The sequence below is a fragment of the Dermacentor andersoni genome, chromosome 10 (assembly GCF_023375885.2).
Source record: "Dermacentor andersoni chromosome 10, qqDerAnde1_hic_scaffold, whole genome shotgun sequence".
Taxonomy (NCBI): domain Eukaryota; kingdom Metazoa; phylum Arthropoda; class Arachnida; order Ixodida; family Ixodidae; genus Dermacentor; species Dermacentor andersoni.
In genome coordinates this window covers 16,791,269-16,818,222 of record NC_092823.1, presented here as the reverse complement: position 1 = coordinate 16,818,222, position 26,954 = coordinate 16,791,269, and the positions used below count along the sequence as shown (strand labels likewise).

The following is a 26,954-nucleotide window of genomic DNA, read 5'->3' as shown; positions in this document are numbered from 1 at the left end:
TTAAAATTTTTGTGCCGACAGTTGGTATGCTTCTCAATTACATCTGTATTTCTGCGTACCTTTTCGTGGACAGTCTTAGCCTCTTGCCAATGTCTAAGCATAGGCCAGAAGAGTGTTCTTGCCAAAGTCTGGCTTTTATTTTAGAGCTTGTGCACAACACGGTGGCAAAAATTTTAGACGATAGTACGTTTTAGGGTCAGTTCTATAAAGATTATTCCAGGTTTCCTTCTGTGACCGTTAATTGTGACAAATTTCCCCAGAATGCTATAATTTGCGCATTTTTACCTTGGTGCTGGGAATTGAAAAACATGAAAGGATTTTGCAAAGTTTGAAAGAATGTGCAAAACGGTCAATTTTGGAAAAAAACATTTTGGCACTCAGTTTTCTACCATTTCGTGAAATTCAATTAGCCCTCACAGGCCAAAAGTTCTTTTCTGCTCAATATAGTTTTGGAAAATACTGTGCAAGTAATGCATAGGTAAGTGCAATTTGTAAAAATATTTTGAGAGAAATAGATGTTGCTCGCACGCCATTGTTGGGACAATCGGCATTGAAGGACCCAATATTCACTGATTCTCCAAGTGTCATCAGATCCTTAATGTCATTCTGTAAATGTAGAAATCTGGTACTAAATATCTTTATTCACTCCTATGTAGGAAGCACACATCTCACGACGATGTAACAATATGCTGAGTGCCAGGGCACAGAGGCATTCAGGGAAATGTGCTAGCAGACGAAACCACCAGGCCCACAGCAACAAGAGCTTCGAATTCTTCCACAGCTGTACCCGCTTTGGACTTAAAGCCCTTTGTTCACAAAAAAATAACAAGTTATGGACAATGTTTGTTGGATGGCAAAACCTCCAACAAACTGTCTAATAAGGCGACTGTTAGACACTGACACCCACATTAAGATCACGACAAACCGATGTCCTCATCTGTCGACCTCTTATAAGCACGTGTATGGCACGCACAGTTACTTGCTTACTGGTGGCCAACCTCCGGTTTGTGGTAAATGTTGTGAAAGGCTGACCGTCCTCTATGTTCTTATGGAGCGTCGGGAGGCAGACGCTCAACAAAAAAAGCACTTGCCCCTAGCCTAGCATCATATCCCCTTTCATTTGGCATTGCTCCTTGGTGCAAAGCAGTTATCTGAAATGAAAAAAAGAAAAAGGATTTAAATTTTCTTAAGCACTGCATGTCATCAGCCCGAGACATTTGCAGCCCACCCTCTCGCAAGAAGGCACTGCTGCAGTTCTTGTAGAGAGTGCGTTGCGTACCTCTCGGCCCTTGTGTTTGAGGGCGATGGTGAGGTGGTATTGCTACTACCACCAACTCATTTTAGCATATCGTTTGTTTGTGAACATATAGTTCATCGTCATAGTGCACCCCATCTTCATTGTCATTATTTTAATACTTATAAATTTTACATGCTATAAGCGACTGATTTTTAAGCTTTTTTACAGCCATGTTTCATCTACCTTTTAAAGTTCACTGTTGCATCTCATTGAATGTTCACTGATAACCCATCACCACAAGCGTGGCGCTTTTTAGCCACTTCTGGAAGTTGCACCACGAGACACTATACATTGTCATCATTCTTCACTAGTGTGCAGTGTTGGGTGGAATAGGAATTACTTGATTAAATGGTTGGTTAATTGATTGATTGATAATTGTTTTCCAAACAGTTGTGGCACCTTTGTGGCAAGAAGCATGCTTCAGGCCATTCGGTATCAGGCAGGCGTGCTGGAGATTCTTGACCAGCTGCGGCTGCCCCATGAAAGCTGCTACCTGACGCTGCCCGATGCTGGCTCTACCTGGGAAGCCATCCATTCCATGAAGGTGAACCTGTAGGGTATTATTATTATTATTATTTGGGGTGATTTCCACACTGATGCTTGCCTCGTTCATGATTGGCATTTTCAAGATATCTGTTTCAGAAAATGCGCTCAGGAATCCTTAAACTTAAGGAAGATAGGAGAATTAGGTGGTTTTCTCGGAATTTGTACTTGTTAGGATGACTCGGGGCAGTAATCAGAGCAGTAATTATGAAAATTATGCTAGATAACCTATTCACTGAAGAAGTGAGATGGTCAATTCTAATGCAGGACTTGAAACTTGCCATCCGAGGAGTTCATAACTTGCAAAAGGATGACGCTATGAATTTCCGCAATGTAATGTATTTCTACCAGTTTTGCACGCAAAGGTTAAACTTAACTGCTGAAGAGTTCAAGTGTCACGTCCTTAGCAGATGTCCTTGAGTCACGTGACTGTTCATGCCTCGCTTTTGGGCAAGCATGAAGTGAGCACCCTTAATTAAGTGGTACTCTCGTGATCTAGTCCTGATAAGTGATCCTGTTAAATTTGACTAACAGTGGCAACTTTGTATGTCAACAGAATGCACTGACAGGCTAGTTCATTATAAAGCTTCGTGTTAACAGGAAGACACGAGGAGGATACAGGACACCCTGGGTGCTTCATACATGCATGTTCATGTCAGCTATATTTCGTATAACAATAGCAGTTTAATTTTGTTCGTTTCTGCACTTGCACACCTTCCTCTTTTTCCATGAAAGAATGTAAATGTGGGCATGTTGGTGTACCATTCAGCCTTTTAGGGCGCGAAAAGTACCCAGGTTCAGTACTAAGAGTGCTTTGTCGGCATTTCTTGCACTGACCCTGTGTATTTTTTGTGCGCTAAAAGGCTAAAAATTTTTTTCGTTGTTGCTTTATGTGAACTCGCTAAGGCAGCAGCGCTGGAAAGACAAGAGATAAGGAACATAATACTGGCACCACATCGCTTGTGGCATCAGTCCTGCATTTAGTGTTGTGTCCTTGTCTTTCTTGTAGTGCTGCCTTAGTATGTCGAACCAACTAGTCAGTCAACTTGTGCTTATGTGAACGATTCTGCACCTCTATTCTTGTTTCTTGCTGTTTGCTCCTTTTTTTGTCGTTATGGGACTAAGATTCAAAGCGTGCATAGTATTTTGGATGTAGTGACTCTAGATAAGGGCACTGAATTCAATTCTACCAGTTGACCCGGTCACGCAAATTGCTGCTCTGGGGCCTGTAGGGTAGCATGAATAAATAAATTAATAGCTTTGCCTGATAGGTAGAAGGGTCTGGAACAGAGAAATCTACATATTTGGAAAGTGTCATTTCCTGTGTAGCACCCCAAAACTGAGTGTGAGAGTGAATAGCTCTCCATGAGTCCATCCCTGTATGGCTGTGATGACTGTGTCGTGATGTTGTGATGGCTGTGTCATCCGGTCCTCAGAGCTGGCTTACAAGGATGCTGTCTAGTGCACTGGCGCCATCCAGAGGGGAGAAAGCTCTGCTGGCCCAACCTTGGTCAGATGTATGGAGGCCAGCAAAGGGTGACCAGGCATGACAAAATGGCCTGGGCTGAGCTTGGACGTTGGCTGTCTTCTGCATGGGGTGCATTTCTGGTGCCAACTACTGGCTAACTGTATACATTGCATGGCCTGACATGAATTGTAGGATGATCTGTGCAGTGGCTTATCTGAAATCAAGAGAGATTTTGGGTGGACTTCGATGTTTTGATGGACATTCAGTCCTCAAGTGGGGCACCGTTACATGCATCTGTGTTTTGAGCAGCACATGTGCCGCGTACGGTGCTAGTTGCTGCCATGAGATCCTTAGCTTAAACTCCCTGCTCCAGCTCACGCAAGGTGAACAGATCCATATTTTATAGGCATGCATATAGTATAATCATAAGAAGCCAACACACGAGCAGCTAGTATACGTGCACTTCTCAAACTAACGCTGCTCCCCAGTGGTCTGGTGTGATGAATCAAGGTTTGTGAAACCAATTTAAAATAATTACGCAAGATATCATGTGGGCTTGTGCTGAGGAACTAGCAGCCTTGGTTATTTTTATTTATTTACAAAATACTGCAGACATGAGGTTCAAGCAAGGTGGGCCTGATACAAAGTGCACAATGATAGTAAAAATTGTGCAAATGCAGCAAATAAAAACGAATACAATTTAGTCACTGGTGATAGGGCATGTTGAATAAATTGGGTAATTAATTCCATTCTGCTATCATTCGTGGAAAAAAGAAAATAGAATTTAAATGTATCTGATCTTGCAAAAATTGGTGTAAGCGAATGAGGGTTGCCTAGTCTGTCTGTTTATATAGGGATCTAAAGCTAGCTTGTTATAAAGGAGGAGCTGTTAAAGGAACTTCAACAATTTCAATCTACATTTCTTCCTTCTAAATTCTAACAGTTTAATCTCGTTAGCTTCCAATAATGTGCCGGGGGAGTTAATGGCTGAAATTTTACTAAACATGAACCGTGCAGCTTTTTTTTTTATTATTCTTTCCGAGTTTTTATTGTTGGTTTTTATATGAGGGTCCCACACTATGGCAGCGAAACTTGTGTTTGGTCCTGGATAAAGAAAAGTATGAAACCTGTAACACTGGTGCTAGCAGCTTTAAGCTTATGACATAGAAAGCATAGCTTTCAGAAAAAGAAGGAACAAAGGTTCATTATGCAAAAAAGTGGTGAGGCGTGCAGACAGGAGACAAGAGCAGAGAAGTGGACAACACGAACGGCGTTCCTGTTGTCCACTCCTCTACTCTTGTCTCCTGTCTGCACGCCTCACCTCTTTTTTGCCTAATGAATCCTTACCAACTAGCTCAGCTTTCTGTCGTTCTAAAGAAAGGTTGCTGATGCGTGTATTCCAGGACAGTTGGCCTTCTGTTGTTAGCCTAAGCATTTATAGCTTGATACTTTCTGCAAAGGTGACGATACCAGTTCATATGTATATGTTAAGGGTACTTTTTTGCATGTTATTGGAAGAGAGACACATTTATTTTCATTCAGAACCATACCCCATTGCTTACACCATTCTAACACTTTATTCATGTTAATATGAAGGTCGCAGTGGTCGCCACACTTCGCTTAACAGGGCACAATCATTGGCAAACAGCCAAATCTGCACTAACGAATCAACTGTATTGGCAGTATTGTTTAATAAATGAGAAAAAGCAATGGGCCGAGCACACTTCCCTGCGGAATAACCGAAGTTACTGGAAGGCAGCTCGAGCATTGTTCTCCAATTTTCATAAATTGTTTGCTCTTTTTAAAAATTGAGTGCTCTTCTAGAAATTCACTCAAATTGTGAGCCACTATGTGTTCAAAAAGGTTTCTGCATGAAAAAGTCTGAGAGATTGGGCAATAATTTTGTAGCATTACATGGCCACCTTTTTCAAATATTGATGCAACTTGCAGTGTTCTCCAGTCGTTTGGCAATCACGCTGACAACAAAGAAGTGCAAAAAAATAACTAAATATCTTGAAAGAGATTCGGCAAATTGGCGAAGAACCGTGTTTGATAATATTACAAGGCCCGCAATATGTTTTCTTCTTGAAGTTGAGCAGCAGGGAACGACACCAGAATAAGAAATAAAGTTTGCATTCATAGGGTAGTCCAGCTTTTTGTTGGGAGTACAATCACCAGGAACAGAAAACACGATATAGCAATATCTATTGAAATACTGAGCAATGGCTGTCTGATCTGAGATCATTGTACCGTCAATGGAAATCTGTGATATGGGTTTAATTTTTTTCGCCTAAATAGTTTCAGAACTTGTTCAGAATATTTATTATAAAGTTTGGGAGTAATTGCTACAATTGGGTGGATGTCCGATTCTCCCTTATTAATTAAGTAGTTCGAGCAATGCACTGCATGTGCAAGTTTATTTAATGCATCTGATATCAGATTAAAGTTGGTGTGTTTCTTCTTTAATCTTCTTACTTTTCATTTAAGCTGGATGATGTTTCTCATGGTCCAAGGTGACACCTTGGACGATGAGCACCACCAGTGGTGCTGAAGGAATGACACACAGAGTGGTTCCACACCAGACCCAACTTACATAATGCTTAAACTATTTTTTATTGAACAGTTCATTGTTCACCTTGACATACTTTCCCGGTTTTCGGCAAACATCTTGCCTCATGAGCTTGGCCCAAAGTTTTGTAGAGAAAACTGGTTATTAATGACACAAGAGAACAAAGAAAAAAAATTAACACAACGGGACACGCACCTGGCAACATGACTCATGTACACTATACCAACAGTACAAATTAGTGTGTCTGCAAAGATCTGTGAGCACAGCTTTGGGGTTTCAGTAGACCGCGTACGGGCAAAAAAAAGATGCCCCAAACAATTCGGGCAACACAGTGAAACACGGGTGGTGTGCGAAATCGTCATAACGTGAGTAGTGGATGTGGGTCAGTCACTGCATTGGTCCATCTGAGTGGCAGACTTCACCCTCCTTGCAGTACCTGTTGTGTGCACATGGCTGTGCTTCATTCACCACATCGGAAATTCCTCTTCAAGTGGGCCGCCATTGTCTTGCAAGTTCTCAACCAGCCCGTCCATAGGGCAGTCATTGTCTAACAAACTGGGATAAATGTTTTCCATTGACCTCAGCATCGGCGTAAAATTCCAGATTCCAGACGGGTTGTGGCTGGCTGACTGGCAGGGCCATCGACCGGACACGATCTGAACGACGAGGTCTGAAGGGACTGGGTGACCTGGCGGCTTGCTGGCACCATGCCGGTGGTGACCGCGCAAAAGGACTACTGCAACGCACCATGGCGAAATGTCCCCTCTTGGAACACTGGTAGCAAACCTTGGCACGCACTGGGCAGTTCTGAGTAGTAGCATGCTGATAGCCACAGTTGGGGCAGCCTGTCAAAGAATTAGGTGGCCAGCTGTAATGCTGGGCATTCGATGAAGGTCCGGTCAGTTGAAGAAACCGGCACCAAGTAACGGCACTGCCCTGGAATTTGATGTAGTGCTGTGCTTAGCTGTATGATGCTGGATGCGCTCAGCATCTTTGAGGGTCTGCTCGGCCTTCTTGAATGTAAGTGTGGGCTCTTCGACAAGCAAACGTTCGCACAGCCGCGTAAGAGGTCAATCCATTGAGTAATTGTTGGAGAAACAGCTGGTCCTTTAAGCCACCAAAATCGCACTGGTTTGAGGTGTCTTGTAATTTGAAGAGAAAATCCTGGCGGGACTTCTCACCTTTTGCAAGGTTCCGAAATGAGAGTCATGCTGTGGCTACTATATCTTTAGGACTGAACTTCGAAGTTAGCACTTTCGCCAATATGGAGTAAGCGTCTTTGGCCGACCCTGGTATTCCCAATACTGCGGCGAGTGCAACCCGTGCTTGCCTCTGACCTTCGGTCTCAGGAAGTGTTTTCAACAATGCTGCTTTGCACTCCGCAGAAATACTTTCGCCGCCAGCGGCGAGCGAATATGTTTGAAAATCTTCAAGCCATGGAGTCCACGGTACGGCTGGTGTTCCCAGATGGTTCCAAAACAAGGGGGGTTTTCCTATCAGGTCGGTCATGTTGGGGCTGTACGGCCGTGTGTTCTGCGGAAAAGTTCCGCCGTGTGTTGTTTATACCATCAGGCATTTTGCTGAGCATCCTGGGGGCGGTGGTTGGCGATGCGCGGAGGGCAAGGGGCTGCTTTTGGGCGTTCGTTGCGATGAAAAATGGGCTGAACAGTTATCGTCGCAGCTGGTGTTGCCGATGAGCTGCTTCATCGCTGCTGCTGCTGTTGATGACTGGCGTAAAGTGGAAGGCATCCAAGACACCATGTCGGCTGCGCCATTGTCAGTTACAATTTCCTCAAGCAGTCCCTCTCTAGAAAACACTGAGGCCAGGAAACTGATTACAGATTGACTGGTTACACATGGTGTGAAAATCATCTCAAGCCACTGGGAGTTGTAGTCTACCATGAGTATGGCATACCGGCAGTCTTGACGGGCTGAATGAGATGGACCCATGTTGTCTACAGCCACCTTCACCCAGGGTCGAGGAGTATATTCGATCAGCTCTATGCGCCCCTGTGGAATCTTGTCCGATTTGTCAGCCCTGTTGCGAGTTTGACAATCGCTTACAAGTTGCTTGGCATGCTTGTGAAGAGCTGGCCACCAGTAGGCGCTGCGAACTAGGTCTTGCATTGTGACGACACCTGGGTGCCCCGCATGTGCAAGCGCAAGAACTTGTTTCTGCAGTTGGCTGGGAAGGACAACTTGGTCCCCTCTTGGTAGGATACTATCCACCACAGATAGTTTGTTCGTGACTTCATAGTGTGGGTGCAGCTCTTCAAGAAGTTGGTTCTTTGAAGGCCAGCTATTGATGGTATGGTCTGTAACTCGTGTCAGCAGTTGGTTACAGGCTGTGATCCGTTGTACTTCAGTGTCTTAGCTATCATGACCTCAACCTGGGCGACTACTTCTTCCTCAAAGGCAAAGGAAGGTTCGGAGGTATCGAGGGGGTTGTGAGAGAGGGCATCTGCAGCCTAATTCTGCTCACCTTTGGGATACTGGACTGCAAATGTCTAATTGAGAAGATGAGCTGTCCATTGACCTGTCCTTAGTGGTTTCCTCCCAGAGTCCTTCTACGACAAGAGCCAGTGCCTGGTGATCAGTGATCAGCGTAAACTTTCTTCCCCAGAGGTAGACATGCCAGTTTTCACAAGCCCATAGGCAAATCAGAGCTTCTTTTTCGCCACTGGAGTACCTGCGCTCAGCTGGAGAGAGGGAGATGCAAATTGAATAGTTTGAGTGTTTTCTCCATTGGCCTGTTGCAAGACAGCGTCAAGCTTGTAATTGGAGGCATCTGTGGATACCAAAATAGGAGTGGTCAGGTCAAAAAGCAATAAAATGAATGCATCACAAAGATACTCTTTCATCTGCTGAAGACTGTTCTCAGTGGCCACACCCCAGTTGAATGGAACATCTTTATGCTGCAGATAATGAAGTGGTTCAACTAAGTGGGCCAGGTGTGGCACAAACTTGGAGTAACATTCAGTCAAACCAAGGAAAGAGCACAGTTGGGTCGGAGTGGACGCCCGGCTAAAAGCCTCAGCCTGCTGAATGTTCTTCTCAAGAGGCGATATGCCCTGAGCGGAAATCTTGTGTCCAATAAAGGACACTTCTTGGACATCAGACACACTTGCCATTCAGCTTTAAGCCAGAGGAAGAAATCTGCGTGAGGACTTTTTCCAGGTTGTCATCGTGCTCCTTTTGAGTGCTGCCAAAAACGATGATGTCATCAGTGTAAAACTTGACACTGGAACAGCCTGAGAGAATCTGATGCATGAGAGCACAGAATGAGCGAAAGCGAGTCCAAAACACACCCACTTAAAACAAAAAAGGCCTTCGTGCGTTTTAAAGATCATCAAATCGCGACTACCTTCATGTAGCACTTGCTGGCTTTCATTTGCAAATACACTAAATTTCCCCTTCACACTTAATAGTTCTGAACTGATCAATTGAGAATGAAATCTGCCAGTTTCTTCGCCAGGTTGGCGGTCAGGGTATCTCCTCGTTTCTGGCTGGAGTGTGACCTGGGGGTTGTGGTGGGTGCAGGCGGATTTTTTTTTGGGGGGGGGGGGGTTAGGGGAGGAGGCTGACCAGCTTTTCGAGCCCCATATATGCAGGGTTTCTCACATCACTTGAGCCAAACGTTAAAAATGTGCAAATGCCACATAGCTGGAAGAAACAAGGTAATGTTGTTTGCCATCGCTTGGAGATACTAGGATTATCTTTTACATTGTGCCTAATTAGATAACAAGCCTTACTAATTAATGAAGTTCTGAAATATTATAATTAGACTAGAAGTGTCAATGAAAAAATTGTAGAGTGACATGAGAAACTCCCAATACATCTTTCTGTTGCTCAATATGTGGTACATAAAAGTGTTTTTCCAAGTCTGAAGGAAGCCCGCAAATACACACAAAACTGTCGTTGCAGTTTTTTTTGCCAAGCTTTCAAATATTTGTATTTGTTCACAAAAGCAGTCGTAGACATGTGCAGCCTTTGAGTTCATTAATGTAGACCAATCAAATGCCCTGATTAAGTCATCGAGCTTCCGCTGGTCTGTTATAGAAATGTTGACAATGTTGCTAGGTGAGTCCTCTGTGCAAGCGCACGTTGTTAATGGGGTTGATGACACAAAGTGGCAAGCCACAAAATAATGATCTGCCAAACATCGTTTTATGACACATGAATCTAAAGAATAATTTGAAGTACGAACCAAGATATGATCTATGCATGAACCGACTACATGCCCATTTACCAGGTCTTCTCTGGTAAATAAAACAAATAGTTTTTCGTACAGACAAAAAGAACAATACATTTAACTTGTTTAATCACGAAGTGTATAGAAAACCGGAACTTATCTGGAAAAGGCTAAATTCTTTCTTAGAAGGTTATTCTAAAGAAAACACTGGCCCCACTGAGATCAAATTAGATAACGATACTTTCACTGGCTGTAAGCTAGCTGACCTTTTTAATATTTTTTTTGCCTCAGTCGCAAGCAGTGTGCATAATACTCCCTGCATGGGATTTATGCCTTCGAGAACATGTGAATCTACGTATTTGTTTCCTGTCTCCCAGCCAGAGGTTGTAGCAGTGTTCTCATCCCTCAAAAATAGCTACTGTGCCGACCCTGGTGATCTACAAATTCGACCGATCAAGTGCGTGCTTGATATCATTGCCCCAGCCCTAACACATGTGATCAACCTAATCTTTTCTTCTGGCGACTTCCCGAGACAGCTACAAGTTGCTAAAGTCACTGTTATTTTCAGAGGCAGTGACAAAAATAATGTATCAAACTATAAGCCTATTTCCATACTGCCCATTTTTTCCAAAGCTATTGAAAAGTTGATTCACATAAACATGAATAGTTTTTTGAGTCACCATAACATCATAACGCCATTTCAGTTTGGTTTTAGGGAAAAACGTTTCACGGAATCTGCATTACTTCTTCAAAAAGAAATCATATTAGATGGTTTCGAGCATCGACTTTACATAGTTGGAATATTTATCGACTATTCAAAAGCCTTCGATCAGATTAATCATACCACACTTTTAAAAAAGCTAGAGCATTACGGATTCCGTGGGGCATTTTACATACTTATGCAAAGCTACATGAGTGATCGCCAGCAGTGGGTACAACTGAATAACTATAAATCAAGCTTTCGATCCCTAAACAGCGGAGTACTGCAGGGAAGCATCCTAGGGCCTCTACTTTTTAATGTATATATTAATGACGTAGTAAGAATAGATGAAAATACCCAATTTATAGTTTATGTTGACGATACTAGCTTATTTTTTTTAGGATCAGATTTATTGGAAATTCAAACCAGAGCAAATAACGTACTCGCGAAACTGCATACCTGGAGTTTGAACAACTCGCTAACTATAAGTATGTCAAAAACAAAAGAAATTTTATTTAGAGCTAAAAACAAGAAAGTCAACTCTGATTTAGCACTTTTTCTTGGTACATCAAAAATTGAGGTGGTTCTTGCTGTGAAATGTCTTGGTGTACTCTTTAATAAAAACATGTCCTGAGATTTGCAGTCTGATTCTGTTTGTTCCAGCCTTTCTCGCTCGGTTGGTATATTATCGTGCACACGTTTTCTTTTGCCTGAGAAAGTAAAACTGTTGTTGTATAATTCACTTTTCCTTTCAAAACTGTGCTATTGCTACCTTGTCTGGGAAACCACCACAATTTACAACATTCTGAGGCTTTCTAGATTACAGAAAAAAGGCTGTCCGTTTGATTGTCAATGCTCCATATAACGCACACACAGGGCCCATCTGTCAAAACCTAAACGTAATACCTGTTGTCGACTTGTACAATTCTTTACTAATGACACGCTACAAACAAGGCATTAAAACAAACAATCTGTGCTTGAAAGAACTTGCTAATTTGACTGAAAGAATGCATGTTTATGACACGTACGAAATCACTTTTTGGTTTACGCCACGGACCCGTACTAACTATGGCCAACAAATGATCGCATATACATTGCCTACTCTTTTAAACAACCAGCACTCGCCGTGGTTGCTCAGTGGCTATGGTGTTGGGCTGCTAAGCACGAGGTTGCGGGATCAAATCCCCACAAAAAAAATTTAAAGAAGAACGCTTTCGCTTTTTGCAGTATCATGCAATTGTCAAAGCATTTTCAAACACCTTAACTTTATCATGGGCTGGCAAAGACACACAGCCCAGTCTTACTGCATCAGCAAGATCGGCAGCATTCGCTTCCATAGGTAACCTTACCTCTCTGTTGCACGCCTGATGACAATGTTAAACTTTTCTACCTTAGCACCCGTCGGATCACGCGATATGAAGTAGCTTTGCTACCACAAAGGAAAGTAAACAGATTTCCTGCACAGCGAATAGGAGCGCTCCCTGCACTCGACGGGACTGCAGTAATGAATCCCAACGCTAGCACTTGCTTTTATTCCTGCATGGAGAAATATGGCATTGTGGCTATCAGAATCTCTAGTTTTCTTGTTTACAGAGATACCAAGGTGGCGGTGCTACGTCAATAGAAAGCCATGCTTGTGCAATCAGTGCTGCGATAGCACCTCCCAAAGACTGACTTCCTTCCTAATTTCTAAAGCAACTCTAAAAATCTTCATTTATCTGAAATTCTGTTAGGTATAGTTTCCAAATGTTTTGCCATGTGAAAAGAAAGGTCTTAAGATTGTGATGAAAATAAATTTTTTAAAATTGGAAATTTTGAGCAAGTCGCCTATTTATTTCCTGTTTCCCTATTTCCTGATTTTTTATGTTTTTGGGTGGTATGAATTTTTGCACCGTCACGAGAGATTCATGTCATCTAGATTCTACTGTAGTGATATTTCTACTGACTCCGCTTTATTTATAACACTTTGAGCATTTACATTAAGTAGGCGAGGTTGCTTGTTGTCTAGACACGAGGCGCCTCATGCTTTTAAGTTTTGAGACGAGCCGTTCTTGTAGTTTGCCATTCTCATGCGCCAGTCTTGCTACTTGTTCAAAATGTATCTTTAGTTTATTATGAATTAAAATGACTTTTTTTCCTTGATCTTTGATGGTTTTTGTGCTGTCCCAGAGCAGTTCGAATTTTTTAAACATAGATTACGAATAATTGTTCTTCCCATAAATACTCGAGCCCTTGAGCTTTTATGCATCCTTTAATATTTGTTGTTTTTTAAAAAGTTTGCCGATATATAATTACAGGTCGCTTCTCTGTTTGCTTTCCGAGTTGGTGAATGTGCCTAATAGAATCAATCACATTGAACCATTGAAGATGTCCGTGACGGTCTTGTTTCTCAGCTCCACCTCTGATTGTTCAAGGGCCTCGGGAATGCCATGAAGGATTAGGTTTAAGCACCTGGTTGTTTTCGTCAAGCTCTGCAAGTTTTTTTGGTTTGGAATGACGATGACATATTCTAACAATTTCAATATGGTCAGCATTTGATTAGAGTTCCCCTGGGGTGTTGGCTGTTAAGGAGCCATATTTTTTGTAGTAAGCTTGAAGTCATGCATCTATTGTCTGAGCTCAGCAAATGGCATTTTTATTTCGAGAAGTTTGCTACAAATTTTAGTCTGACCTTGAAGTAGCTATTTGAACATTTCCTTCTTAGTAGGCCTCGGATGTTTTTCGGCATCACCGCAAAGTAGTAATTTACAGACAGCAAAACAGTCGTACACCATCGCAATGCAACACTGCAAGCACAGCAGATAATGTCGTCATCGTCATCACAGCACTATCGTCGATCCATCATCATTTATTGTTCGTCATTCGATTGGAATTGTTCTGTTGTCATTCAACCAGGATTATGCTGTCATTGTGATGCCGTCATCGTCATCACATCGTCATCACACAGATGTTATCATGCATCTGTTGTCACACCGTTGTCAACATGCTGTCTTGGTCATGCAATAATGTTCTTTCTCTCTCCTTCATCAGATTGTTGTCATAGAGTTGTCACGTCGTCGTCGTTATACGATCGTCATAACTTAAGAATCGACATCTCATTGTCGTCATGCTGTTGCCATTATATGCCTTTGCCATTCCATCGATATCCTTCTATCATTAGTATGTCGGTGTCATTGTTTACTTTGCATAAAACTGTGTTCTGTATGTAATGATAGTGTATTACCTTGTTTCCGTTGCTGCATGCTCTGAGTGTGTGTGTATTCTGGTGCTGGGGTCCCATCAGGCAGAGCACATCTGCCTATGAGCACAAGGGCAAAAGCCCTTGTATCCGAGACCTTGTTGTCTGAGATAAAAAACTGAATGAATGAATGAATGCAGTCGTCTTAATGGCTCTATGCTTGTGGGCGACCTTGGCAAGCAAGTGCCAAAGCCTATGCTATAATCACTGCATGTGGAGCTGGGACTGCGTCTAACCTGCAGCACGTAGAAAAGTGTTTCCCTGAGTGATGTGGCTGCTGTATGTCTGCCGTGCCCACAGAAGACCAAGTCTTGCCGGTCCTCCTTTATAGCTGCACCCAATGATGAATGTGGGAAGCAGTGCGGCTGTGTTGACGCAACCAGAAATCAGTGGCCTTCAATGAGCTGATTTTCATAACAGCAACATGGATCAAGGGGCCACGCGTTTCTAGGGGCTCGTAATGCAGCCAGGCCTAGAAGAGCCTGCGGCATGTAGAAAGCCATTCCCATTGGTCACATGGCCACTGTGCGGTCGCTGTGACTACTTATAATTTTAGCATTTCTTTCTAACGAGAACTGAAATTTTGAATAATTATTGAGTACCAAACTTGCAGTACTCTTAAACCATAGAGCACAGCATGTTAATCCAAATTCGCATTCCAGCCAGTCTGTTAGAACTTTGGGAAGTGAGTGGTCTTACTGTGTTCTTGACCCAGGTCCTTGACAAATTTCGTATCAGTGTAGTTGGCCATTAAACATGGCCCAGCTATTGCGGACGTATGGCTGGCTGTGGAAATCGGCAGCCAACTGTTTCTCAGTGTTTTGCCAATTGTCGGCCATCGGCCAGATTCACTTGGCGACGGAGCTTCCAGTGTGGTAAGGTTAGACCAAAAGGTGAACATGGGCCTATTATGAGCAGTGGGCTATAAACACAGACGGACAAAGATAATTAAACACCATATGAGATGGTAGGTAATCCATATTCAAGCAAGCTAACAGCACAGAAACTGATGAACAGAGATTAACGGGGCCAGGCAGGTGTGCTAGCTTTCAGCCAATGGTTGAGTTTAACAGATGCATGTACAGGAACTCCTAACCATGTGATTGCCTGACAGAAAGGGATTTTGAATATAAATTTGACTCTGCAACCAGTGATGTGGCTAGAGTTGCTGCCTGTTTTGCTGTTGGAAGTTTGTAGGCCTGCCAGTGGGTGAGGTCATTTGAAGTAAGAGACCTCACCACATTGTCCCAATGGTGTGCCACTTGTATACTTGAGTGAAATGAATGTGTGAATGCTGCAGGTGCGAGGCGCACCAGCCATAGCCATAGTGGCTGCACTCGGCTTGGCTTCTGAGCTGATGCAAGTCAAGCTGCCTGCAAGCTGTCTGGAGCTCGCTGCCTACGTACACAGCCGGCTGGAGTACCTCAAAACATCACGCCCTACAGCTGTCAACCTGGCAAATATGGCTGCCCACTTTGGAAAGATGGTCGATGCACTCAGCAGGGAAGAAGGGTTGTCTGTGGAAGCCATGCGCGATGCGTAAGCGATTTGGCATACCCTTGCAGCTTGGCAGTGCAGAGTTTGGCAATGTGTAGTCTGGCCAGAGAGAAAGAACTACGTTGGCACTTATTTATTTCAGCCTTATATACAGGTGCCTTGTTTATAATTAAAAACATACATAGTAGGCAGAATGAAACACACATTATGCTTCGGTAGGGCTTGCTGTCCACAGTTATGACAGCCAAAGTTACAAAGAAAAAATGTACGGGTGTGCAAATAGTGAAATTTTTTAATTTAATGAATACTGAACATTTTTATCTCTTCTAAACAAAGTAAAGTATAAACAAAAGTCTTATTTACATTGTATGATGCATTTAATTCCATTATCAACTGGATTATAGCTCAATTGAAAATCTTGAAAGATTATCATCAACCCAAATTGTAGCATGAAGCTACAAAGGAACCACATGTACAGGTTTCTCAGAAAGAAAGCCTCATAGTTGAAGAAAAACCCCTCCTGGTCTGGGATTGGTCTGAGAAGCTACAAATGAAACCCATACGGTTTCTCAAAAAGCCATATTCACTGTCGCAGTGCGTCGAGTTGTTGATTGATTCGCCCTCGCTCTGCAATCTGCTAGCCTCCTGGTTAGCTCAGCTAGGAGGGTGATGAAAGGCATTGATCTCGGATTCGAATCCCGCACTAGGCCGAATTTTTCTTCAAATGTGAGGCTTACTTTCCGTGAAACTTGTAGGGGTTTTTTTTGTAGCTTCATGCTACAATTCGGGTTTATAATTTATCCCTGTGATGTACTTTCCTCCACCTTGTGGGCTTCTGCAGAATTGGTTGGCCTTACTTGAAAAACTTGTGAATGATAACAAATAAACATGACTATCTGGCGGGCTATGACAATGACAGCAATTAAAAAAAAAAGCACATCAGCACATGCCCTTAGAGCTGTAGTGCTCATTGAAGGTGTGAAACGCATGACCATACAGCACCGCACGTTCTTTTAAATCATGGTGACATTGCCCAAATAAGTAAAACCTATTTAACACATACCTGCTTAAAACATACTAACGGCTAAAATGTAGTTGCGACAAAGCCCCATCGAACTCCCCATAGAGCCTAACATATTGGCTGACCGCGCCATAGTGGCTCTTCGTATGATTACTCATTAGTGTCCACCACAATTACTTCTTGTTGCATAAACATTAACTGTGCCGCCTCAACTCACAGTGTGGTCGACACCATGCTGTGCCACAATAGATCCTCAGCCTTTTCGGAATGGGGAGATCAGTTGACCAATGATTCCTGCTTTAGCGTTAGTGCGGCAATGCCTACACGGATAAGCATCGGAAATGCATGGAGTTGTGGTGGTGGCCCCAGCAAAAAAATATAACCACCCGTGGGCGTGCCTGTATGACATATCGTTGCCGACCTTATCACAATAAGCATATTTAACTATCTGCCTGACAGTGCATGTGGCACAGTGTGTAGAATCGTTGTAAGCCTGGTGCATGCCTTTAACAGGTGATAACCCACAAGCATTCTCTGCCGCCTTTTAGAGTGGGGCTGCTTCAAGTACACGTCACTGTGACTTGCAGAAACAAAGCAGCCTGCCGTCGGCGCGTTGGCTCAACAAAATATGTGCCATTGGCATTGCACCCGTGCACGGACAGGAGCGGCGTGGGCACAAAGAAAGCTCGCTGCACAGTCGTGCTGGTCTGACTGCAAACATGCAGACATGCGGTCGCTTTCAGAGAGGCAGTCAAACCCACTTAAAATGATCTCAGACATAACAATCTGTCAGTTATAATGACCACATTTTGGTGCACTTACGGTTGCCCGACCCTGCCTATTGAAACTGCTTTCAGGTATAACGACCATTTTTTAAAATTGCCATACTGTTAGAATGAACACGTCCAACCCGATCACAGTAAAAAGAGAGCACACGCGAAGTACCAAAGCATGAAAATGTGACCAAACTGGGTGCATGGCAGCGCGCGCCCCGTTCCAGTCCAATTGCAACAATTATACATCCTTTGAGGTGAGTGAGCGACTGTCGTGTAGATTTTGGAAGCAGCAAAGAAGGTCATGTGCTTTCAAGGTACACCTCCAAGGAGGAGGCGTACAGCATAAACAGCATGGCCCAGAGCATCCACTGGCACGTGCACCGGTGCTATATCGGATGCTGTGACGGCGCTACTCTCATTCTTGCCCCATTGTCTGTGCATCACCACGTGCATTGTGCCTGTTTAAACGATTTGGAATGACCATCTGTGTCCTTCCACCATAAGAACAATGGCTGCTCAAGCGTTCCTGTCGCCACAGCCAGAGTCGGCGAGAATGCTGTACCACTCGCTGCCACCATGCAATGTTGCAAAGGATTGGCGGTTACTATGCCATTATTAGGAGATAATGGTTTGGAAGTGCTTCGTTTGCACATTGCTCATCGCTGATAATGGCTCATGGTGACCTTTTGAACATTGCATTTTTGAACCCAAAGTGACACAGATAGCATAATTTTATTGCTCTTGTGCGGCCGATGAGCAGCCGTAATTCCAAGACCATGCTGTCCTACATCTTCGCAGAATAGCGGCATGCCCCAGCAGTTTCCAAAGTTTGTGCTTCCGGATGACTAGAACGCTTTGCTCTCCTGTGCAGCATGCAGTGATGTCCCGCTGGTAGTAAAATATGTCGCAAGCTCTCGAGTAAAAACTGGTGGCTGGACTTGCAATTTCGAAATGACAAGTGATCAGAACGGGGCATCGCTCTGAAAGAGCTATATTGTGCCACAGTTCATTCTTTAGATAGACATCTCTAACGGAAATTTTCAGCTAGGTGCGGGAACGCGGTGGAAACAAAAATGACACTGAAAAACAGATTTTTGAGCCAAAGTGCTGCCATATTGTGACTGCTGACACCAGCTTCAGTGCAGTTATGTGTTTGTGTTTTTAAGGGCGAGACCATATGTAACGAACTAACGATATAACGGCCACTTTTTGTGGAACTGTTGAGTTCGTTATAAACGGGTTCAACTATAGTTTGACATTTGTGCGTCTCGGCACTAGGCGTGGCCAAGAACGCTCTTGGCACTGTGCATAAATAGCAAGCTTGGCACCAGCCCCAGACATTCTGTCATCTTTATATACTGGCAAGTTCATTTCTGAGTCGCAAAAGCAAACCTAACTGCAAAAGTGATTGCTCAGCGTGGCGCAAGCTCCGTGGTGCAGTCACAGGGCTTGGTGACGGCGTACACGTGGAAGGTGACGCGCTGCATTCAAATTGCATAGGACAATCAGCATCACGTGGCATCAGTTACTGCGTTTCAATGGAGTGGTGCGGTTTAGCCGAGTGGAAAGTCACCGTACAAGTGCACACATTGGCCGTTGGGGTGTGCCAGACGAGTCATCTGCACACCTGCCTCATGTCTGCTGGCCATGTTCCCTATGTGAAATGCTCCTTTGGCATTGTCGGAATTTTTTCACTAATTTGGAAAAAGGAAAGACAAATCTTCGTAATGATTCTTGGAGAACACCAGCCAACTTGAAAATGCGAAAAAATTGAGAGGCAGACCTAGACAAACTCACAGGAAAGTGGCTGGACTAACAACTGAAGTTTATTAATGCAAGCAGTGTTCCCCAAGCCTGTACTGAACATGCACAAGGCACCACATATCATACAGAAGATAAGCACTTTGCTATAAACGGCGGCATTGATCAAGAAATTCAAGCTCTTTCTTAGTTAGGAACACTGATGGTGTCACGAATTTCAGCACTCCAGAAATGGACAGAGACACAATTAAGATATGTTAAAGAACAATTATCTAAAAAAATAGTAACGAAAGAAAAAGAACAAACAGCAATCTACCCTGACACACTATAAAAACTATAGACACACGAGACACTCCAAAAACTTTCTATACCCATAAAAACAAAAAGCCCTCAACTACATATTGTTCCTCCACTCGACTAACAAACGCAATGTCACAAGCAAACAAACGTTCTGACCGTCACCAGTCGGGTCAGACTCTGGTCCAGCGTGGCAAAGGACGTTAGCCTGCGTGGTTCCGATGCAATGTAGGTGTCGACCTCCGACAAGAGCGATGAGGTCTGGACCAGTCGGCCATTGTGCCGCTGACATGGCCAGGCAGTTGCCTTCGTGGCATGGGACAGCAGCCGGTTACAGCAGCGTGGGGTTGGACTGGGGCTGCAGAACACAGCCACGACAACGCAGTCGAGGCTGGAGTTGTCGCTGGCCAACACGGGAGCGTCCCCTCTCCAGTCCGTGATCCCCGAAGCTGCTGCCTCCTGTCCTAAGAGCACAGCTGGGCACTGTCTTGCTTCTCGACCACGTCAGCAACGCCCGCTCATCTCCCCCAGCATCTCCTATTTTCTTAATTTCTTCTTTTTCTCTTGCACTTCAAGCGCTTCATGTGCTTCTCTCCTGCGAGTCCCTTCTCTGTTTCGTTGACTGGTGTCTTTGTCTTTTTTCACATTATCATACAGGTCTTGCCGGTGACTCGTGACATTTCAAAAGCTTTTTGTACAAAAAACTGCTCATCGCACACTTGTCACAGCAGGTTCGAAATGAACGATCACAATGCCACTCCATATGTCCACTGTCCATACATACCTCACAGTACCAAATGATTAATCTCTTCACTGCACTTAAACACAACTCTCTGCACGGTAAAATACAATTTACACTGCTTGTTGTCTTGTGAATTAACTTCTGAACCTAAGTAGCTCTACACAAAAAGTCTGCACCCACGTTTTCTCTGCCTTTAATATATTCGACATGAAAACAGTACTCTTGTAAAGCGAGGCTCCACCTCATTACTCTTCCGTTTGTTAACTTAGCCTTACTCAAGAATTCTATCGGCTGGTGGTCCATTTGTATTCTGAAACGTTTGCCAAACAGATAAATATGGAACCTTTTGACACCCCATACAGGCATTCTTTCTACAGTGTAGAATAATTTCTCTCTGCATCGCTGAGCTTCTTGCTGGCATAAAATACTGGATGTAAAACCGCATACTTTTCTTGCAAGAGGACTGTTCCCAATGCCTTGTCGGACGCATCAGTGTGCAACACGAAGTCATCCCCCATATTTGGGGCTAACAGGATTGGCGGTTCCGACATTTTTTTCCTTTAGTGTTTTGAAGGCTTTACTGTGTGATGAGCTCCATTTCACCGCATTACTAGCGCCTTTCTTTGTAAGTTCCACTAATGACGCAGCTATATCGGCGTAATGAGGTTTAAAGTCTCTGTAGAATCCCGTCAGCCCTAAGTACAATCGGACGTCCTTCTTGGTTTTTTGGTTGCCCCACCGCCTGGATTTTTTCTAAAATGTCCTCTTTAGCAGCAATTCTGCCCATGCCTAACTTATGTCCTAGGAAAGAAACCGCTTGGAAGCCAAATTCAAATATCGTTGGCTGTAAGGTTAACTTCGCGCCCTTGATGCTTTGAAGCAGCTCTTCTAATCTTTTTAAGTGCTCCTCCCATGTGTCGTTCGCAACCAGAATATCATCAATGTTGTACTCTACATTTTGCATTCCATGCAAGGCTCGTCTCATCAGTTTTGTGAATACTGCTGCAGCTGTTTTTAACCCAAAAGGCATGTACTTAAAGTGGGAAAGTCCACTAGTAGCGAACACGAAAATGCTGTTTTCTCCTTGGATGATGTTTCCACGGGGATCTGCCAGTAGCCTTTCACCAAGTCCAGCTTTGAATAAAACTTTTTGCCTGCGACTCTCACGAACACGTCAATCCTCGATATAGGGTCGGCGTCCGCCTTCAGGACGTTGTTCAAATGTCTGAAATCCACGAAGACTCTGAACCATCGGCCTTCTTGACCACGACTAAGGGTGCGTTGCATGCCGAGCTAGTCGTTTCCATTATTCCCTGACGTAGCATTTCGTCCACTTCTTCCTCTATCGATTCTTGCACCGCCAGCGGTAGAGGGTACTGCTTCACATGTACTGGTTCCGCAATAGTGCATTGCAGTTTGCATTGCACTAATTCTGTACTTCCTGGAAGATCTGAAAACAAATAGCTGTACTCTTACAGTAGAACCTTCAGTTCCGCATGCTGTTTTTCCGAAAGGGATGGGTTGATTACCACGTTTTCTACACCCATACTCTTTTTGGAGCTGTACGTGGGCATTTCTGCTGCGCCAGTTTCATCGGTCATGACCACGCAGGCTATTGTGGAATCTTCTTTTGTCTCACTCTCTTCATACTTCTTTAACATCTTTATGTGTAACACCTTTTTATGACTCTATATGAGGAGTTCATAATCAACATCATTCTTCTTTTGAGCCACAGGAAAAGTTCCCTTCCACTGCACCAGTAGCTTGTTGCTATCGTTGGGAAGTATGACCAGAGCCTTGTCTCCTGGTGTCAGGCCTCGGTTCACTGTTCTGCAGTCGTAGTATTTCTTGTGTCGTTGTTTTGCCTGCTTTAATTTCTGGTGCGCCACTCTGCATGTTTCCTCTAATCTTTCCCTCAACTCCAATACGTAAGTACATGTGGTCTTTAGCTCTCTCCCCATTTCTTCATTTGCCCATAATTCCTTAAGAATCTCCAGTGATCCTCTCACTGTTCTTCCATACAACATTTCAAATGGCAAGAATCCGATGCTTGCCCGTGGTACCTCTCGGTAGGCGAAAAAGAGAGCCGGCAGATACCTATCCCAGTCTTCGGGCCTCTCTTGGCACATTTTTATTTTATTTATTTATTTATACACATACCTCACAGGCTCCAACTGGAGTATTGCGTGAGGGGGGTAAGAGAAACAACATATAGCGAGAACAGGAGCAAAAAACATAGCTAACAACAAATCAAACAATTAAAAAAAAAACAGAAAATTGAATCGAAAGACGCCGAACAACATCAAGCAAACGAAGAACAACCACAGTCTGGACAATCAGAAATGCGCATGGCTCATCAAACTGCTGCAAAGAACTGCAAACGCATGTATATTTATAAACTGCTTGCAAGGATAGAGAATGACAGTCAAGTCACATGGTACAAATGAAACGTGTGCGCATAACTACGGAATCAATTTTTTTAATGTTTCTCTAAACGTGTCCAGATTATTAACTTGAACAATGTGGCTTGGAAGATCGTTCCAAGCTGCTATTGCCAGAGGCAAAGCAGATTTGTTAAATGCATTTGTGTGGCCAAAAACACGTGTGAAACTGTGTGTGTTATATAAGCGGCAAGATGTGCGAAATGGGCGGGAAAGGGGTAATGTAGTTGCGTGTTGACTGTGAGTGATTTTGTGCAATAAGCAAAGCAGAGCTGTCGTCCTTCTAGATTCAAGAGATGGGAGTGATAGTGATTTCTTTATAGCAGTTACGCTAGAATGCCTACTGTAATCTTTCGCGATGAAACGCGCAGCACGGTTTTTAACAGATTCGAGAGAATTTATTAAATATTCCTGATGTGGCGACCAGATGGCGGAAGCGAATTCGAGCTGAGGACGAACAAAGGTTCTGTACGCTATTTCATGAGTGGCTGAAGGGGCTTCACGTAGGTTTCGTTTTAGGTAACCAAGTGTGCTAGATGCTTTTGCTGTAACATGTTTTATATGCGCCTTCCATGATAAGTTTGTTGTAATATGAATACCGAGATATTTGTACAAGGGGGTGACAGTGACAGCACTGTTATTAAGCGAGTAAGTGTAAAGAGAGTTAGTTTTCTTTCGGCTGACAGTCATTAATTTGCATTTTTCTGTATTTAGTGACATTTGCCATAGCGTGCACCAGTTTGTAATCTTATTTAGATCTTTCTGAAGAGCGATGTGGTCGTCGGGTGTCTTAATTTGGCGATAAACTACGCAATCGTCAGCAGATAATCTGATTGCTGATGTTATGTTGGATGGCAACTCATTTATGTAGATGAGAAACAATAGCGGACCCAGCACGCTACCTTGAGGTACACCAGATGACACATCGGCCAAGGAAGAAGAATGATTGTCAGTAAACGTAAACTGTTTGCGGGATGTGAGGAAGTTTCTTATCCACGATATTGTAAGGCTGTCTAAATGTAATGATGATAATTTGGCTATTAATCTAGAGTGGGGAACGCGATGAAAGGCTTTGGCAAAGTCAATAAAGATACTATGAATCTGGAAACCATTGTCTATGTATGTGAATAGCTCGTTAGTGAATTCGATTAGTTGAGTCTCACAGGAAAGTCCTTTCCTAAAACCGTGTTGCTTCGGATAGAAGAAATTGTTAGCTTCTAAGTGCTGCACAATATTTGATGCTATCACATGCTCTAGTAATTGACATGGAATGCTTGTTAATGATATAAGTCGGTAATTACTTATCTTACTTTTATCGCCCGACTTGAAGATGGGAATGATTTTCCCGATTTTCCAGTCACATGGTAGTTCCCCTGTGGATAAGGATTGCTCAAAAATGCGTGATAGAATGGGGGCTGTATATGTGGATGTATGCTTTAAAATTTTATTATTTATACCATCAACGCCGGCTGAGGTAGAGACCTTTAGTTTCTTAATTAGGGATGAGATGCCGGAGGCATCAATCTTTATTGGTGTCATATACCTGTAGTTTACGTCTGCGATTGCGGGAATGGTAGAGTAATCCTCGCGTGTAAACATCGAGATAAAAAAATTATTAAAAGCAATTGAGGATTCTTCTGAAATAAGTGCTCCGGTATTGTCTTGGAGTGAAATTCGGCTCGAGTCTTTTCGAGGGGAAATCACTGCCCAGAATTTTTTAGGGTTATTTTGCATCATGCATTGGAGGTCACGTGAAAAGAATTTGTGCTTAGCGCTATGAATGTTACAGCAATAATCTTTTTCGGACTCTTTATGTTTTAATCACACCACTGCGGTTTCTTGCCACTTAGCAATTCTGAACAAGCGTCTCTTTTTATTTTTTGAGCGTAGCGTCCTGGGGTGATACCATGGTTTTGAACTATTTACCCGGAAGTGAATTAGTGGCATATGGGCATGTGTAAGCTGCATTAGTGTTTCCTTAAAGAGCTTCCAGTTTTCTTCAACAGGTCGGGAAACAAAATTATGTATGAACGAGCTGTAGAAATTCTCCAAACCTATGTTGATGGCAGTGAAATCAGCCTTCTTAAAATTAAATATGCGCTTAGGTGTTGCAGTGCGTTTGTATAAGGGTAGTTTTATTGTGAGGTTAACGAGTAGATGATCACTAAAACCAGGCATCAAAGAAACTGATGCAACTGTTTCAGGGATGGATGTGAAAGTGAGGTCAAGAACATTATTGCCACGGGTGGGTTTCTGAATCATTTGCACTAGAGAAAAGTCTAGTGCAAGCGCTACGAAATCGCTGGAGTGTTGGCAGGGTGACGTTAGGTTAGCCCAGTCAATTTCTGGGTAATTAAAATCGCCAAATAAGAATATGTTAGCTTTAGGAAATTTCGTAATGATTTCGTAGTAATTTCGCAAAGATTTTCATACAAATAAGACGTGAACGTTTCTGTACTGTCTGGTGGTTGATAACATATTCCAAATATGTTCTTTGAATGCGAAGATGGAAGTTCAAGTGGAAAGATAGTAATGTCTTTTTTTACGGCTATCAATACCTCGCCGCCCCTTCTTCCGTCCCTGTCTTTACGATAGATGCTGTAGTCAACTGATGGTTGTAGGACTTCATCATCAGTGATATCGGAGTGGAGCCATGTTTCTGTGACTAGTAAAATATCACAATTGCTGTTTTCTAGATGCGAGCAAACTTCGACACGTTTTGGGAGTAAACTGCACATATTCGTGAACGATATCGAAATCTGTGCTACATCATTATGGACACTTGGATTACGAGGTGGATCACAATCAGATGAGACTGCCGGCCTTTGAAACTGCTATCTAGATGATTGAATAACAGTGTCAGCGCAGTAAGTGAACACGGTATTCTCTATGCGCAGTTTATCGACGGCTAGCTTAAACGGCACATTTTTGGACTTCACAAATTCTATTAACTTTCTTCTGGCTACTCGTGTTTGCAAAGAAAAGTCTTCGCGCACAGCAAAATTTGTATTTTTGAACTTATCTTTTTCTATTACTTTTTGCTTATCCTTGAAGAAGGTGAATTTAGTAATAATCGGTCTACATTTACCCACTTGGTATTTGCCAAGACGATGCGCACGGTCGATTTGCGAAGATTCGATTGTAACGCCAAGCTCTTTTGAACAAATATCAATGACTCTGCCTTCTGACGCTGACCATGTTTCATTGGAATCGTCGGGGATGCCAAAAAAGAGGAGATTACATCGCCTTAGTCGATTTTCCGTGTCATCGCATCTTGATTCAATAGTCTTAATTTGCTCAGATATTGAATTAATAGCTTCAGGTGAGCGGAGTGGCAATTCACTTTGTTTTTTTTTCAGCGATGATGCGTCAACCTCAAGAACACGTATCCTTGAAGATAGCTGTTGCAGTTCCTCGTTGACAGATGCTTGCCAGTGCTTAAGTGCGTGTAAATCACTACGCATATCTGCCTGCCCGCTTTCAATCCTTGTTACGGTTTCCAAAACAGTAGTTAACAATTCTTCGGTAGAAGGTCCTGGATTTGTCTCGACATCGCCAGATAGAAGCAAAGCCATTATTTCAACACACATTGCTACACAGCTGCTACAACGCTTACACAAGTTAGAGAGCTCAGTGGGGCACAACACCATGAATAGGCAACGGTTGCTACTCCGAAGGGAAAAACAATCAAGGTATTTAACCTGAAACATTATTAAGGGTGAGTGCACCATTCCTGCAGCAGTGTTGTGCCCCAGTGAAGTGCTTGCTGAGGAATCCTTATGTAGACTGAGGCCACGATTGATAGCGGTAGATGTAGATACAGGTTGCCAGCTAACGTGGGAAGTCCGGTCAAAAAGCACTGGTGGCGTCCAATGGTCGAAAAGATCCGGGGGAGGCCAGCTTGTTGATGCATCCGCAGTGCATGCAGTAGCAGTCATTGAAGCTGCCGGGCACGCAGCCACGGGCACAATCGTCAGCACGGCAACCTAAAACATTATTAAGGGTGAGTGCGCCATTCCTGCAGCGGTGTTGTGCCCATAGATTTAATCGTACCATTGAATCTTTTGACCAGCCCATTAGACATTGAGTGATATGGCGTCGTCAATCTCTGCTCAATGGACATTAACCTGTTGACCTCCTCCATCAATTCTGACATTTGATCCTCGGTCACTCAGCACTTCCTTTGGGACCCCATACCGAGCAAACATCTCGAAGAGAGCTTCTGCCACTTGTAGTGGTGTCAATGGTTTTCAACACAACTGCGTCCGGTATCTGGTAGCCACATCCACCAGCGTGAGCACGTAACGGTTTTCCATGCTAGATGCAAGTGTCATGGGGCCTATTATGTCTATGGCCACTCTGTGAAATGGCATGTCGCCAATGGGCATGTCCCCAAGTGGTGTGCGCCCCAC

At 43.4% G+C, this 26,954-nt stretch overlaps 1 protein-coding gene across 9 annotated transcripts in view; it reads left to right on the top strand.

Annotated features, from left to right (window-relative positions):
• The window catches only part of LOC126519323 (methylthioribose-1-phosphate isomerase), a 105,574-nt gene that overhangs the window by 20,181 nt on the left and 58,439 nt on the right, over positions 1–26,954 (top strand). For all 9 annotated transcript variants that reach the window (XM_072284953.1, XM_055065272.2, XM_055065273.2 and 6 more), the window contains 2 exons: positions 1,688–1,841; positions 15,308–15,546. In XM_072284953.1, the coding sequence (XP_072141054.1) occupies positions 1,713–1,841; positions 15,308–15,546 (368 nt within the window). In that variant the 5' untranslated portion in view covers positions 1,688–1,712. The remainder of the gene's footprint in view (positions 1–1,687; positions 1,842–15,307; positions 15,547–26,954) is intronic.